Source organism: Fukomys damarensis, unplaced genomic scaffold (genome assembly GCF_012274545.1).
Source record: "Fukomys damarensis isolate Sample0158 unplaced genomic scaffold, DMR_v1.0_HiC HiC_scaffold_4, whole genome shotgun sequence".
In the NCBI taxonomy this organism is placed as follows: Eukaryota; Metazoa; Chordata; class Mammalia; order Rodentia; family Bathyergidae; genus Fukomys; species Fukomys damarensis.
The window spans coordinates 38503727-38519848 of NW_022900916.1; the positions used below are offsets into that span (position 1 = coordinate 38503727).

General features: G+C 43.7%; 1 protein-coding gene across 2 annotated transcripts in view; it reads left to right on the forward strand.

Moving 5' to 3' along the window:
* Rbm28 (RNA binding motif protein 28) overlaps positions 1 to 5920 on the forward strand; it is a 35503-nt gene extending 29583 nt beyond the window's left edge. The window contains exons 17-19 of one of the 2 annotated variants that reach the window (XM_033757907.1): positions 1477 to 1733; positions 2385 to 2484; positions 4977 to 5920. In XM_033757907.1, the coding sequence (XP_033613798.1) occupies positions 1477 to 1733; positions 2385 to 2484; positions 4977 to 5111 (492 nt within the window). In that variant the 3' untranslated portion in view covers positions 5112 to 5920. The remainder of the gene's footprint in view (positions 1 to 1476; positions 1734 to 2384; positions 2485 to 4976) is intronic. The other variant, XM_010633443.3, reaches the window with a different exon arrangement.
* The last annotated feature ends 10202 nt before the right edge of the window (positions 5921 to 16122 follow it).

Genomic DNA, 16122 nt, shown 5'->3' on the forward strand with positions numbered 1-16122 from the left:
TTTGCCACATGTTCCTTGGCAGATTATTTCCTCTCCGAGCCTATTTATAAGATAGGGTAACAACATCTGCCTCACTTAACGGAATGAGAATTAAATAATTGTCATTGCCTACCTTACTCCATGTTCAGCATGGATTTATTACTTATTCTCTTGCTTATCTTCCCCTAGAACATACAGGACCAGATTGTTGTGGATTACATAACTATTATAGCTCTCACCAATGTCATACCTTAACTTGCCTATGTAGTGAACATTTGTAGTCTTTTTTTTTTTTGGCGGTACCAGGGATCGAACTCAGGACCTTGTGCTTGTGAGGCAGGCGCTATGTTACTGATCCTGAACATTTGTAGTCTTTTTGATGAATGCCAAGAATATGACCAATGGATGAGCGATTTTAGTGGTTAAGACAGTGATTCTGGGTTAGAGTACCTATTGTTCACATTGGCATTTTATCTCCCCTAATACAGCTGTCTCCTGAATTTAGCCATTGTTTCAGGTTGACCTGTGTTATTTTTTGCCCACATGGGTGCACATACTATGCTTTCATCTGACTCAGAAGGATATTTCTCACCTTCCGTAGTCAGGTCGCATGAGCCTTCCTCAAGTCCTCTTCCCACCTCTCAGATAGGTCCTCAATACTTGGACTTTCATGAACTTTTTAAAACAGTTTCAGTTTTTTAGTTTGCTTTACTTGTGAATACATTTCTTATCTCTACCAGGCTATGGATCTTAAAAGGTAGACACTTAAATCTTTCATATCTGTTTCCTTGCCATTTAGAAACAGTCTGGCACATAATAGGCAAACAATAAATGTTGGTTTTATCAGTGCACTTACCTGGATCTTTAAGGTGAGCGGCAAAATGATAAAGACTTATTTAAGTTGACATTAATTTCTCTTGAATCTTCTTCCATTTTTAGTACAAATAAATCTGATACTCTTTTTTGTGTGAAACCACAGCATCTTTTTCTAGTCTTCATTTATTCTTTCTCTAATGCTCTTCCTTTACTTATCTAGGTCTGAGTTTTTGACTTATGTCAGTTTCTTTCTCTCTGAAGAAATTTGTTCAGCATTTTTTGCAAAGCAGATCTGGTAATACATTCCCTCAGTTTTGTTTTGTTTTTTGTTTTTGGTCTAAGAATGTTTTATTCCTCCTTCACTTTTGAAAGATAATTTTTTTGGATACAGTATTCTAGGTTGGTGATATATTTTTGTTCTTTCAGGATTTTAAATATCTCAGTCCACTCTGTTTCTGTGTTGTGGGAAGGAGAATGGTTATTTTGTGTCCCCTATCCAGTAACCCACTGTTACTGGCGGGGCTTCTGCGCTGCTTCTATTCACTTTCCCGTACTCTCCAGCTGAGTGAGGGAAGAATTTCCCTTCTTTCACCACGCTCATATGATGCTCTTTCTCTGCTGAGTGTTTACAGCAAGCATTCCTCACCCAGAAGCCAGATAGCAGTTTCTTGTTTTATGCAGCAAAAAATGAAATCAAAGCCTGCAACTGGTGAACCTCAAAAGCAGAAGAAAGAGCCTATAAAAGAGAAGCAACAGAAGGCAGCTCAAGCCCACACACAGGATCAAAGCAAGGTCCCCCCGGGGCAGAAGGGGAAGATGGGCTCCACCTCATGGACAGGGTTCCAGACCAAGGCTGAAGTAGAGCAGGTGGAACTACCCGATGGAAAGAAGAGAAGAAAGGTCCTGGCCCTTCCCTCTCACCGAGGCCCCAAAATTAGGTGAGATGCCGGAGGGTGGCACAGAACAGGGGTTGCTTCTAAGTTTGTTTGTTTTCATGTAGAACTTTTCCTCTTTGTGGCATTCATTTGGATGTAAGGTGCTTAGTGGTGTGCCAGGCCCACCTGGTAGGTGTTAATACCTAAGACAATACCAACAGGGCTGCTACTCTTGGATCACATGGTAGAGAGAGCCCAGAGGAGCCTTCCAGGACAGTCTTTGAAGCTTTTTCCTGTCCAGATGGCCAGCTCTGTCAGCTGAGGGCACATAACTTGACATTCACTTGTAATTTGTATTTTTTTTTTCTGGTACCAGGGATTGAACTCATGACCTTACACTTGTGAGGCAGGCACAGTGCCACTGAGCTAAATCCCCATTTCTAAAATTTGTATTTGAGACAACAAATTTAGCGTTGTGTACAAAAATAGATCTTTATGAAATATTTTGTGTTCTGAAATTTTAAGCAAAAACAAAAACAAAACTCTCTGAAATACAAAAAACCCAGTCAGTATGCAAATGTAGAACCGTAGGATAGTCTGTTGCAGGATCCCATTTTAGAGTGACAGAAGAACTATGTAAAAGAAAAAGAATTTATCTCGTGGGTTGAGAGAACTCAGAGGGACTCAGGGTGACACTTGGCCATCTTATTGCAGGTTGCGAGACAAAGGCAAAGTGAAGCCTCTCCCTCCCAAGAAGCCAAAGCCCCAGATAAAGCAGTGGAAGCAAGAGAAACAGCAGCGGTCATCCAAGCAGGTGAGTTCTGCAGGGCATGCAGCTGTGATGTGAGGAGGCTTTGTTGTGCACAGCAGTTTGTCAGGTCAGCACAGGCTTCTTGGGTTACAGCTACACGCAGGGCTGTGGCTCTTAAGAGGATGAAAGTGGAAAGAAAAATAAAATTAACCCTCATGTCTATCTCTTTGCTTAAGTAGTTTCCCCTATTTTCCATACCTGCTCTTTTCTTGCTAGATTATATATTTTTTAAAAAACCCTCATTTCCCATTTAAATATACTTGAAGAGAGATCTCTCTGAAAAACCATCTCTAATTGATCAGGTCATACACACACGCACATTATGTCATTATATCGACTGAAATTAATAAAAACCCTTTATGTCATCTAATACACATCCCCTGTTGAAATTCTCCTAGTTGCCTCAAAATGTTTTTTGTACTTGTTTAGGACAGACAGGATCCAAAGTTTGCTCTTATACATGTCCTTTATATTTCCTAAATCTTTATTTTATTATATACTCTCTTTCTTATACCTTTTTTTTTTTTTTTTTTTTTTTTTTTTGGTACCAGGGATTGAACTCGGGTCCTTGCACTTGTGAGGCAGGTGGTAGAACCACTAAGCTAAATCCTTGTCCCTCTTATACCCTTTTCTTTCTGAGATAGAATTTTGCTGTATAGTTCAGGCTGGCACTGAACTCCTTATGTAGCCCAGGCTGGCTTCAAACTCAAATAGTGATTTTTTTGTTTTTTTTTTTTTTTTTGGTACCAGGGATTGAACTCGGGTCCTTGCACTTGTGAGGCAGGTGGTAGAACCACTAAGCTAAATCCTTGTCCCTCTTATACCCTTTTCTTTCTGATATAGAATTTTGCTGTATAGTTCAGGCTGGCACTGAACTCCTTATGTAGCCCAGGCTGGCTTCAAACTCAAATAGTGATTTTTTTGTTTTTTTTTTTTTTTTTGGTACCAGGGATTGAACTCGGGTCCTTGCACTTGTGAGGCAGGTGGTAGAACCACTAAGCTAAATCCTTGTCCCTCTTATACCCTTTTCTTTCTGAGATAGAATTTTGCTGTATAGTTCAGGCTGGCACTGAACTCCTTATGTAGCCCAGGCTGGCTTCAAACTCAAATAGTGATTTTTTTGTTTTTTTTTTTTTTTTTTTTTTTTTGGTACCGGAATTGAACTTGGGTCCTTGAGCTTGCAAGGCAAGCCACCGAACTGCTGAGCTAAATCCCTGGGCCCAATAGAGATTCTCCTAACTCAGCCTCTTGAGTGCTGGGATCACTTTAGGGTTTTTTTGTTTTGTTTTTGTTACCCGGGACTGAACTCAGGACCTTGTGCTTGTGAGGCAGTCCCAGCACCACTGAGCTAAATCCCTGGCCCTAGGGATCACTGTAATTTTAAACTTAAAGTTATTTCATTATGGGTTGCAGAATGGTGATTTTCTAATTCACACATTTATTTTTAAATATTTTAATAGAATTCTAGAAAGAAGAATCTTAGTTACCACAAAATACCATTTATATTGGAAAATCAGGGTAAAGGCTTACTTTTTTCCAGTATGTATCAAGTTTCAGAGTAATTGCCCTACCAACCCATAGAATTTTTTAGTATTATGAGTCCTAAGTTTCACATACTTGATATGTTTTAATCAGTTGTAGTCATTATTCTTGTCCTGGCCTTGGACTAGCACAAGCCTCTTGAGATTGGCTCCTGAGTCCTTCTGATATGAACTTTTTGTTCTGGGAACTGTTGTTACTTTCTCTAGTACAAGATGTCCCAGGTTGATTTTGTGTGGTTTTTTTCCCTAGGCCTGGCATTAGCCATTTTTCCAAAGAGCCTTAGCTCCCTTTAGTTCCTTTAGAAATACTAGTCCTGTGTTCTTGAAAATTTGAGGTCGGACTTTCTTTTCTCTTCCCTAGTCTGTCTCCTGAAAGAATCATCAACTTTGCATCCTATACAAGAAATCTCTCTGGGAAGTTTTTGACTTTGCATGCTATGTTCTAGGGTCTATATCTAAAATTCCATAAAGTGGGAGTATTCTTGGTGAGGGTAGAGGCAGGTGAGGATGTCCAGATGCTGGGTGGTGTTGAGGTGAAAGTGAGCATTTGGGAGCTAGACTGGGAGAGGCCTCAAAACATCCAAGTAACACTTTACTTATTTATTTTGTTGTTGTTGTTTTGAGACAGGGTAGTTGAGAGTGACCTGGAACTCACTGTGTAGCCCAAGCTGGTCTCGAACTCACAGCCTCCCGAGTGCTGGGATTACAGGCATGCGCCGCCATGCCCAGCCCAAGTAGCATTTTATTGGGTCCTGCTGCCATGGACTCTTGGTCTGATCCCAGTCAGTGTGTGATTCCTTTTGAGCTTTTCTTTCCAAGGGTCTCTCTCTGGAAGTACACCTCCTCTGGTAGACATACTATATGCACCTGCTTGCTTTTTGTCTTGGGTAGCCTGAAGGTAAGGTGATATTTAGAGTTTGAAAATAATTGTCTCCTGCCTCTTTTCTTTTATAGGTTCCTAGGAAAAAAGCTAAGGGAAATAAGATAGAAACTCACTTCAACCAGCTGGTTGAACAATATAAGCAGAAACTGTTGGGACCTTCTAAAGGTGCACCTCTTGCAAAGAGGAGCAAATGGTTTGATAGTTGATGCAGCTGGCAGCCTGGGTAAGAAGCTGGCTCTGCACTTTCTGGTGAAGCTCCGAACCCCAGTCCACCTCCATGTCTGTCACTGAAGGAAAGAAGATCCCTGAGGGCTTCTGTTGGCATGTTCCTTGGGCTGTGCACTTCTGAACTTTGGTCCCCCTCTGGTGTGTGCTTAGTCACAAATACCCCAAAAACGTCATGATGCTTCTTGCATATTATTCACATTATTGCCTGAAGTTGTGTGTATGATTATTACTCATTTTTTTATTCTCTGATTCTCAGATGGAAACACTTGTAAAAAGCATTCTGGAGTACTGAATTTTTAAGATATATATTTTGTTAGGCATCCTCTAAATGAGATGCTGTGTGGCTTTTTGAATAACAGACTGATCTTATTTCTAATATATGTAAATTTTTTATTATTTGTGAATATTTTTGACGTTCCTAATTCAATTATTTGGTCCTGTATACTTTAGGAGTCAACTAAATAAAAATGCATACTAACCTAATTTCTGCAGGCGGTGCATACTGAGTTAGCAGTTGAGGATGGTAGGAATGGCCCAGGACAGTAGGTATGGCTTCCTGAGTGTCTGCTGCACAAGGGGAATGGGTGGTGGCTGGCATCAGTTCACAGTGGTACAGATGCTTGCCTGGACAGTGACACCCCACATTTCTCTCACGGAGCGCTTCTTCCTAGGGATTCAGAAGTAGTGGGCGTGGGAAATGGCAGTAAGCATGAGGCACAGGCTGCAGCCTAGGTGCCGTTACTCTGTGGATTCTCTAGGGGTCTTAGTTTCCTCATCTCTAGAATGAGCGTTTTAATGTTGCTTCCTTATAGTTCATTCTTGTCCATATTCAAATTCTTTTTCTTTTCTAAAGAAAAACTCAGGAGGTGAATATTAGGGAGTCTGGGTCCATAGGAATCCTCTGACATGAAGAATGGGCAGAATTTGAAAGGTGAAAATCACTGGGAACAAACACAGATCCCTGTGCCTGGGTCTTAAAACCCAGCTGCGTAGCTTTTGGTAGAAGAGTTGGAGTCATTGAATTCCTGTTACAAAGCAGCAGTCTGGCCACCGCAGATGTAATGGGACTTTTAGGTGGCTGTCTCAGTAGGCGTTTGAGGTCTTGAGTGAGGTGCTATACTCTGAGCTGTTCAGCATGTGCAAGTTAAGTGCTGTGACCAGTAAGTGAAGGAAACCAAATTACCAGATGAAGCTGGTAAGTGGATATTTGTTATACGCTGTTCTCTCTGCTTCTGTGAACATTTGAAATTTTCTAAAAGAAAAAGTTAAAAAAAAAAATAGATGAGTAGCTGAAGGAAAGTGTGATTTGTGGGTTGTAATGGACGTGGGGAGAATCCAGAAGGGTGTATGGAGGCAGATACATAAAACCAACAGGGAATCGGTTTGGTTCAGAATGAGGAAGAACTTTTTAACGTAGTTGTCAGAGAAGTGAGTCCATCTCTGGAATGATCCCAGTGTAGATGGTCTCCCGTGCCACAGAGTTATGCTAGAGGGGACGGTAAGGATTGGTTAGGTACTAATGCTTGATCCCAAGATAACCTGAAGACCTGCCTCGTGTCTTGCCTTAGTCCCTGAGCCCCCTTTCTAGAGACTGTCTGGCTATCATTATCTGTACAGTAGCCTCTGTACACTGTATCCTCATTATCTCTGATTCTTGAGATAGTCTTGGCTTCTGTGGTTTTGTATCTCACTTTGACTAGAATCATAACAAGCAGGGTACTACTGGTCTCTCCAGCCCAAGCATCTCTTCTATCTTGTCTTTATCCATTGTGGCCACACAGGTCTGCCTTTAGTTCTCATGACTCTGCACCTCAGAGCCTTTTTCTATTTGTTCCTGGTTCCTGGAGAGCTTTTCTCTGGGGTGTTTGCATGTCTCTTAGCCTTTCAAGGAGCTGTCACTTTCTTCTGGAGCACTTCCTTGATTATTTAAGGCAGGGCTCCCCCTTCCCCTTCTGTCCAACCCCTTACTGAATTCTCTTTATCTTTTATTTTCTTCCTGGCACTAATCACTATGTAAAATCATTTGTCTCTCCAGTTAAAAATATCTGCTTTGGAGAGAGATTTTCTCTTGTTTGCTTCTGTGGAAACAGGACCTAGTACTGAGCCTGTCACCTAGTGGGTATGGAATACATATTTATTCAATGAAAAAAAAATATAAGGGAGGAGGGGAGAAGAGCAGGAAACAGTATGGAGACATACGCCAGAGTGCTTGATTACTACCCAGTGCTACAGATGACACTTTCAGGGAACCATTGCTGAATTAGAGATTGGAGCAGTGTCTCAGGAAACTAGCAAATTCTTCAAAATGTCCTTGATTGGTTTTGAATGGATGAAGAGGAGGCAATGGAAATATTTAGACCTTTTGACAGATCAAAGGACAAGTGCTATCTCCAGGGTCATTATGTCAGTTAGGGTTTGCTTGAAGGGCAGATTTTTTTGTTGTTGTTTTTTTTTGAGACAAGGTCTTGCTATGTAGTTCAGGATGCCCTTGAACTCACTATATAGCCCAGGCTGGTCTTGAACTTGTGGCAGTCCTCCTGCCTCAGCCTCCCAAGTGCTGGGACTGTAGGCATGTGCTACCATGCCTGGCAAAAAACATTTAATATAAAATGTATATGTGGTTATATAAAGGATTTTCTGAGTAGGCGTACAGTGGCTACCTTCAGAATCAGGAGTGAAGGACTGTAAAATGGCCGCCTGTATGCTGGACAGCCGGTGGAAGGCCTGGAGCTTCAGCATGAGTCTGTGTTGGAAAAGCAAAGGATCTGGTTTGGAAGGCTGAAGGAACTGGAGATGATGTCTAAAGGCCATGGTGAAGACTGGGGCTCCTTCAACGAAGAAGAGGGAAGACTTCTTTCTCTTTTTATTCCATCCAGGCTATAAGCCTTTTGGTCAGTGCCACACCCATTCATGTGTGTCTTCCCCTTAGTTTACAGCCTGTGTGTCAGTCATCTGCAGATACACCCAGAGCTTCAGTAATCTGCTAGGTGAGTTCTAGTTTTTATTCATGTCATGTTGACATGTTACAGTTATCACAGTCACCTTGAGACACTGAGACTCTGGAAGTTTCAAGCATTCTTACAAGAGCCTAGCAACTCATCTGTCCTAAATGTGGAAGGAAGAAGGCCCTTTATTAAGGGTGTCACAGTGGCTACAACCTGCTTGTGAGTTGATCTCTTTGCACTTGGCCAACTCTGTGTCTGCTTACAACTTTTTCTCCAGTATACAAATATCCTTAAGATTTGAAAATGTATCTTAACATTTAGAATAGAATTGGTGTTTTTTCAGATGGTTGTTGCCAGATTCTTTTAGATTCAGATATTTCTCCAAACAGTTTTAGCAACCCAGTGTATAAAACATCAGTCAGTTGCTTGGAAAATTATTATTGCACAGTTTTTTAAAAACAGTGGTATGAGGACGAATTATCTGCTTTCTCAACGACTGGATTCCATATGTGGTGTTCTTCTTTGGGACACCTTCCCATGGGTTCTCTGGTGAGTTCATTGAACCCTTGCCTTGCGAGTATTAATGCCATGAGAGTATGCTCACTTCTACTTTACTTTATTTTTTCTGTACTGGGGATCAGAACTCAGGGTGTGCTTGCCAGGCAGGTGCTGTACTACAGAGCTGTATTCCCAGCTGTACTTTACTTTAAAACCTGACGATTCAGGAAATGGGACTTTCTGAATTAACATAAAGGTTGAGTTACAGACTACTGGGTTAATAAAAACAGTAAACATTTTTGTTAATGTCAAATACTGAAGGCCATCAGTCAAAATTATCCAATTTCACTTGCATTTTTCTGCTTGATTACACTCAGAGATAAGACCTCTAAAGACTTAAGATGGTGTGCAGCTGTTTCTTTGCCTTGGTGATTTCTGTTTTCTCTTTTGAGTACTGGGGCTGAACCCTGAGCCTTACACTGAGCTCTATTCCAGCCCTTTGTATTTTTTATTTTATTTGTATATATTCTTTTCCTAGTACCGGGAATTGAACTCAGGGCCTTGTACTTGCCAGGCAGATACAGTGCCACTTAGTTACATCCCTGGCCCCTGCATTTTTTATTTTGAAACAGTCTCACTCAGTTGCCCAGGCTGGGCTCAAACTTTTGACCTTCCTACTTCAGCTTTCTGAGTAACTGGAAGTAACAAACGTGTACCACCATGCCTGGCTAGTGATTAGCTATTGAGGGTGATGAAGTGTAAGGTGTCTCTTTTCTTTCTTGCTCAGGCTCATGTCTGTCATCTTAGGTGGTTTAACAATGTCAGTTCTTCTCAGTCTCTCCTCCAGTTTGTCTTCTCTTTTGCTCTGTTGTCTGAGCCTCACTCCACCACAGCTCCCCTCAGATGTTGCTTAATCTGTCATATCCAGAGCCCCTCCCATTACTGTCCCCTGTCACCCAAGGTATTCCAGTTGTTGTACACAGAATTGGATGGCAAAAGTTGAATGCAGGAAGCGCCAGTTATAAGAAACTGACTCTCATAGGGCCAGGGATTTTAGCTCTGTAGTTTGGCCTCCTGCCTTGCAAGTGCAAGGACCCAAGTTTGATCCCCAGTAGCAAGAAAAAAGAAACTGACTCTCAAGCGTTCTCCCCTCAGCCTGTTTCCCCAGCTCTCCGTCTTCCTCTCCTCTGGGGGCCTGACACTTCACTGTTGCGTGCATGTGTTTTCTCAGCTAAAAGAGACTCAAATACCATGCTTTGGGTGGCATTGTCTCTTTGGACGCTACCACAGTATACATGCTGTCTTTGTGTGCTGGCCTATGGTGGGGAAGACCCTATCGTAGTACTTGGCACCTGGGATGGAGGGAGAGGCCCAGAATGTTCCTATACTTTTTTTTTTTTTTTTTTTAACCAGGGATCAAACTCAGGACCTTGTGCTTGTGAGGCAGGCATGGTGCCACTGAGCTAAATCCCCTCTAGGGTAATATAGTTTTAAAAGCACCTGACAAACATCTCTTCCAGTATAATAGGAGCCATTGCCCAGCCATCAAGAGTGGTACCACTTGGCAACAGGGTTCTGGGGAAAAAAGTACGCCTACATTATTTCAGAAGTGGGCAGTGCCACAAATAAAATGAACAACTCTGAGGGCAGAGCGTTTTGGCCCAGATCAAGTGGCCAGTACAGCCCACTTAAAAGTCTGAATATGGCCTCTCTCACTAAATCAGCAAGAGGAGAAGCCCTCAGTGCTGGCCAGCGCCCCTGGGAATTCACATCCCATTTTCTCGGGACAGCAGCAGAGAGGTAGGGTCACCCCACCATATCCTCCGACCTGGATGGGGCTTTTGGTTCTGAGCCTGTCAACAGGATGGAAACTTGGTGAGTTAACCCGAAACCCTGAACCCTGTCCTATCACTGGCCAATGGCCTGTATCCATTCAACCAGAGTGACCACTGAATCCAGGAGTGATCAAACATTTATTTGTAGTCAGATTGTGTTGTCATGGTTGAATTGCAACAATAGACAAGTTCCCTGCAGATACTAGAGTTGGCAACTAATCAACAAAAGCATTCTGAAAAATTGATTATAGAATTAAAGAGATTGTACATTTTATTTTTATTTGTAAATTATGTGCTGCGCATTCTATCTATAAAATTTATGATAAACTTACATACATATATACATACATGCATACGTTTTTTCCCCCCGAGGCCCCATTTTAAGCATTTAGTAGCACATAACCCTTTGTCTCCTGTGCTTGGAGCTCTGAGAGTACCCAGTACACTCTTTTGAGGTATCCCCACTTCCTAATCTTCCAGCCTTTCTTTTCTTTTGCGTGATGCTGACAGTCAAATCCAGGGCCTGCATATACTCGACCACGCAGCCCCAGCCTCAGCCCCTTCCTGGCTTTTTTTTTTTGAGACAGGGTCTTGCTAAGTGGTTCAGGCTGGCCTTGGACTCCTGGCGATCCTTCTGTCTCAGGCTCCCGAGTACTGGGATTACAGGCATGCGCCACCATACCCAGCCTGCTGGTTTTTTTACCCTTACCTCAAGACTTTTTGCTGGACTTGGGGTATAGCTTGGTGGTTAGAGCACTTGCCTAGCATGTGTGAGGCCCTGATTCCATCCCAGATACTGCAAATGGGGAGGTGTTCATGTGCTTATGGGTAAATACTTGTCAATCCCAGAAACACAGCATTAGGCCCCATTTCACAGCCCCTGACGTGCATGGGTATATGGAGGAGACTTTGCTCTGCCAGGTAAAATAGTGAGTGTCCTGTGGGACCTGGTTCTTCCTGAGTGTTGTGGGAAGTTCAGGCCGGATACTTGAAGCCCCTTTCAAACCTCACCTTGGGGCAGTCTCAACTTGGTGCATCATGCAATTGGTGCGTGAGAAGAAGCAATTTTACAGTTTTCATCATGCACCTCCATGTCATGTGCCCAGCTTGAACATTGCTACTGTCATGAAGAGCAGGGCTGCCCGACTTAAACCCCTTTCATTTTTCCTACGTCTGTGAACTTTCCATCAAGCTTAGCAAAGGTCATCGAGGGGCAAGTGTGACCTCCTGTGTTATAGCCACAGAGAAGATGTAGGGAAGTCCAGGCTTGCTCCAGAGTTCCTGCTGCTGCCTGGGATCAGACCAGAGTACACTTCCACCTGGCCCAGAGTGCCATCTCCAGGGGCTGTTTAAGGAATTATCTGTGATATTTGAGAACATTTTGCTAGGTACACCAAATATTTTTAGGGTTAAATTTTTTTTTTTTTTTTTGGTATCGGGGATCAAACTCGGGGCCTTGCACTTGTGAGGCAGGGCCCCGAACTGCTGAGATAAATCCCCAGCCCCTTTCCATGTTTTTTTTTTTTTTTTTTTTTTTTTTTTTAATTTTGTTTTGTTTTGTTTCTGAGACAGGGTCTCACTACATAGTTGATACTGACCTGGAATGCACTATGTAGCCCAGGCAGGTCTCGAACTCGCAGTGATCCTCCTGCTTCAGCCTCCCAAGCGCTAGGATTACAGGCATGTGCCATCACACCCGGCTTCTCTTTTTAAAAATAAGTGGTAAGAGGGTCGGGGATTTAGCTCAGTGATTCCACCACCTGTCTCACCAGTGCCTCAGTTTGATCCCCAGTACAAAAAGAAAAAAAAAAAAGTGGTAAGAAAAGGAAGGGCATTTTCATTCTCATGTTTTTGGATGGGGAATCCAAAAATTTAAAATGTCCTTCAGGTATAAAATGTCCTTCTATGTAACATAGTTTTTATTGACTTAACATAGTAATTATTGACTTAAAAATTGAGCCCTTTGTCGCCCTCCCCAATACCATCAGGGCAAAAATAATCAGTCATGTGTGTTTTCTGTCTCCTATGCTACCAGAAGCCCAAAATAGGTTTTGAGCCCTGAGTACGTTTATTTTGTGATTTTCTTGGCCTGAGCCTAGCTGCATACCTTGACTTTGAGAGAGAGTTGCTAATACACAGTGGGGTGGATGGACTCCATGCACTTTTATAACTGCCTTCCTGGAATCCGGAACCCCACAGACATCTCTATTCCCTGAGGTCAGATAATGGCTGTTTTTCCATAGTCATGAAAATCTCTGGGGAGAGCCATGGCAATTTGACAAGGGCTATTAAAGGGACATTATTATTGAAGTGGCTGCTCAGGGAATCACATACCCTTGATCCTGTCTGCAGGGACAGCTGCCAGCACTGACCAGTTGCAGCCCTGTTTTCCTGCACTGCGGCCAGCTGTGTGTGCATGGTCCTGGCAACCAGCCACTAGAGTGAGTCCCAAGGAAAGGGACAGGTTCCTGGAAAAACCATCTGCTTTCTCTGCTTTCATTCTCCATACAAGGACATACACCCTATACTCAAATAATAGTTAATACCAGCGAACAATAATGTGTAGCAAGCATGGGCCAAGAATTATTTAATTAAGTAAAACCATGACCAGAGGCCAGATAAAGACTGAAGGGATTCTCTGTGTGGGAAAGCAGTTGGTCCCTTTCTCTCTGAAGAACTACAGTGACAGGAAACTCACTGCCCGCCCTGCAGGAGCACCTCATGCATTTTCTCGCATTTCAGGAGGCATGTGCAGAGATACAGGCTAAGGGCCCTCACAAAGCCATTTGAGGGCTCTGTCACAGCCTGCCCTCTCTCCCTGCTGGAGGTCTTTCTCTTCTGTCTGCCCGGATTTTTTTTTGCGGGGTGGAAAGCATACTTGATAGTGAGCAGGTACTTAAAACCAATGCAGTGATGGTGGTCCCCAAGGCCATTTCGGGAGGCATACATTTTGGGGTTGGAGCGCTATATGCTGGGCCAGGGCAGGGCCCGCATGGGATCCCAGGGACCTACCATGGAGCCTATGTTTTTTTGAGCCTTTTGGTGACATGGGCCTTAACAGGGATCTGAGCCCTTTCTTTTGGGGTCAGTGAATGGATTTAAGCTGTTCCAGGTAAGTAAGAGACAAAATAGGTGAAAGCCAGAGGAAGGCGGAGGCCCCTGAGGCTCCTAGTTTCAGTAGCACTGTGAGAAGAGCTGGGCCCTTCTGGTTTGACAAGCAGGGGGCTGCTGCACCATCCGACCAGGGGGTTGTATGCCATCTGGGGCTAAGCTCGCCCTCTGCCCACTCCACAGCTCAGCCCCTCAGGAGGCTGCATGGATACGGGGACAGGGCATGACCTTGGATATGGACGATAAAGCCCACTTTAGAAATGGTATCAAGGACTAAGGAAATAACTAATGTAGCAAAGCTTAAAAACTAGGAGGAGAGAAGAGACTGAGGAGTGTGGGAAGAAGGGTTTCTGGTGCTTTTTGCCCTAATATCCTGAGTGAATTCACAGAACAGAGGAGAAAGGATGGTTTTTCACCTCCAAAATAAAGCTAATCGCCACCTCTTCTGCCCTTGCTGAGAAGCCCATGCAGGGGAGGCACAGCCAGAGTCCTGGGAAGGCCTGGGTGCATGCTGGCCCTACTTGCAGCCTCTGCAGGGACTCCAGGACAAATGCGTGAGGCTCTGCACCTAGGGCCACACAGGGAAAGGAAAGTGTGTCTTGTTCCCACGTGTTACCTCCGTGAGGGGCTGCTGACCCCACCTGAGCATCCTTGGGGCTAAGTGCTGTGAGGAGCTGGCTCTCCTAGCCCTTCTACGTCCAACCTTTGCTAATCGATCTCGACACTCCCAGCCCGGACCTTGGCAGACTTTCAACACAGCCGGAGTTGGCATGAAAGGTGAAGCCCACTTGCCAATTTGCAATAAGGGCACAGCCTTCTTTGGCAAAAGAGAACACAGAATTAACCACTGCATGTCAGCAGGCTCATGCTGGGTTGCAGGCGTGGTGGAGAGGGTCTTGGGGGTGTTAGTGTCTTTAATCCTCACTACAAGGCCAGGAGATGGGTGCTATTAGGATGCTGGTGGGATGATCAGGAAGGACAGGCTCGGCTGGGGACGTGGCTCAGTGATAGAGCACTCGCATAGCATGGTTGAGGCCCTGTGTTCCATCCCTAGTGCCAAAAAAGAAAGAAAAATTTTTTAAAAGGCTCAAGGCAGGCCAGCCCTTTGTTTACTAGGCCTCCAGTGCTCCTCCAAAGGGCTACAGAGAGCACATAATCATCCCTGTGGTGTTGCAGCTCATGTTCCAGCAACCAAGCACACACTTATGCCATGTTTGACCTATGCCTAACCCTGCTCTGCCCAGAGACCTCAGAGGAAGGGTCCAGAGAACAGCACTCTGGTGGGCAGGGGCTTGTGTGGTCCTTAGGGTCCATGTTCCAAGATTGGGCCTCCACCTTGACCTTCATTGTGATGGGTGGGAGGAGGCGCTGGATGTGCTTCTGAGGGCCACAAGGCAGAATACAATCCTTGCTCTTCTAATGTCTGGGTTTTGCTAGAATTTTAAAGTTTTGGTAATGGTGCTGGGGATTGAATTTAGGGCCTTGCATGTGCTAAGCATATACTAGGCCACTGAGCTATACCCCCAGTGCCTAATTTTGTTTTTGTTTTTGATAAGGTCTCCCTGTGTTGTCCAGGCTAGTCCCAAACTCCTAGGCTTGAGCAATCTTCCTGCCTCAGCCTCCTAAGTGCTGGGATTGATTACCAGTGTGTGCCACCATCCCTAGCTTCCCTTTTATAAGGTCATCAAGGCCGCTCTAATGACCTCATCTTAAATTTATTACATCTGTAAAGATCACATTTATAGTTACAGAGAGTTAAGACTTCAGTGTATCATTTTGGGGGAACACAATTCCACTGATGACAGCATTTCTGGTAGTTTACATTTTTATTTTTTTAAAACAATTCTTCAGCCGGGTGTGGTGCCGCATGCCTGTAATTCCAGCACTCAGGAGGTTGAGGCAGGAGGATCACTGTGAGTTCAAGACCAGCCTGGGCTACATAGTGAGTTCCAGGTTAGTCTCAACTACATAGTGAGACCCTGCCTCAAACAAACAAACAAACAATTCTTCATATTGAGGTAGAATAATTAAAAGATAGGCAGAAAAGAAACAAATCATAACTAAAAGTTATACTTTTTAAGAAGACTACAACTTCCAGAACCCAGTCGAAGAAGTCACCTTAGACAACCCACATCAGCATCCCATTGGTTAAATTTGGACTCCTTTCCTTCCAGACCCATCCAACCCAAAATTCCTCAGGAACACTGAAAGTCCACACATTGGTTTAAGTGGGAAGGTAAATAGGAAGCTGAACCTAAGAGAAAGGAATAGACTGAAAGAATCCAAAGAATATTTAAATCACCTATCTAGGAAAAAACCAAACCCAAAGCAAAACTAGTGGGTTGGGGATTTGGATTTGGCTCAGTGGTTTTGCTGCCTGCTTGAAAGTGCAAGGCCCCAAGTTCAACCCAACTACCAAAAAAAAAAAAAAAAAAAAAAAATCAGGAATGGGCCAGAGATTTAGCTATTTAGTTCAGTGGTTTCACCACCTGCCTTGCAAGTGCAGGGGCCCAAATTTGATCCCTGGTACCCAAAATGAATTAGGTCCATTCTTGTAAAATGAGCTAGCACTCTTCTGGTGGGTGGGCTACCTTTTCCTG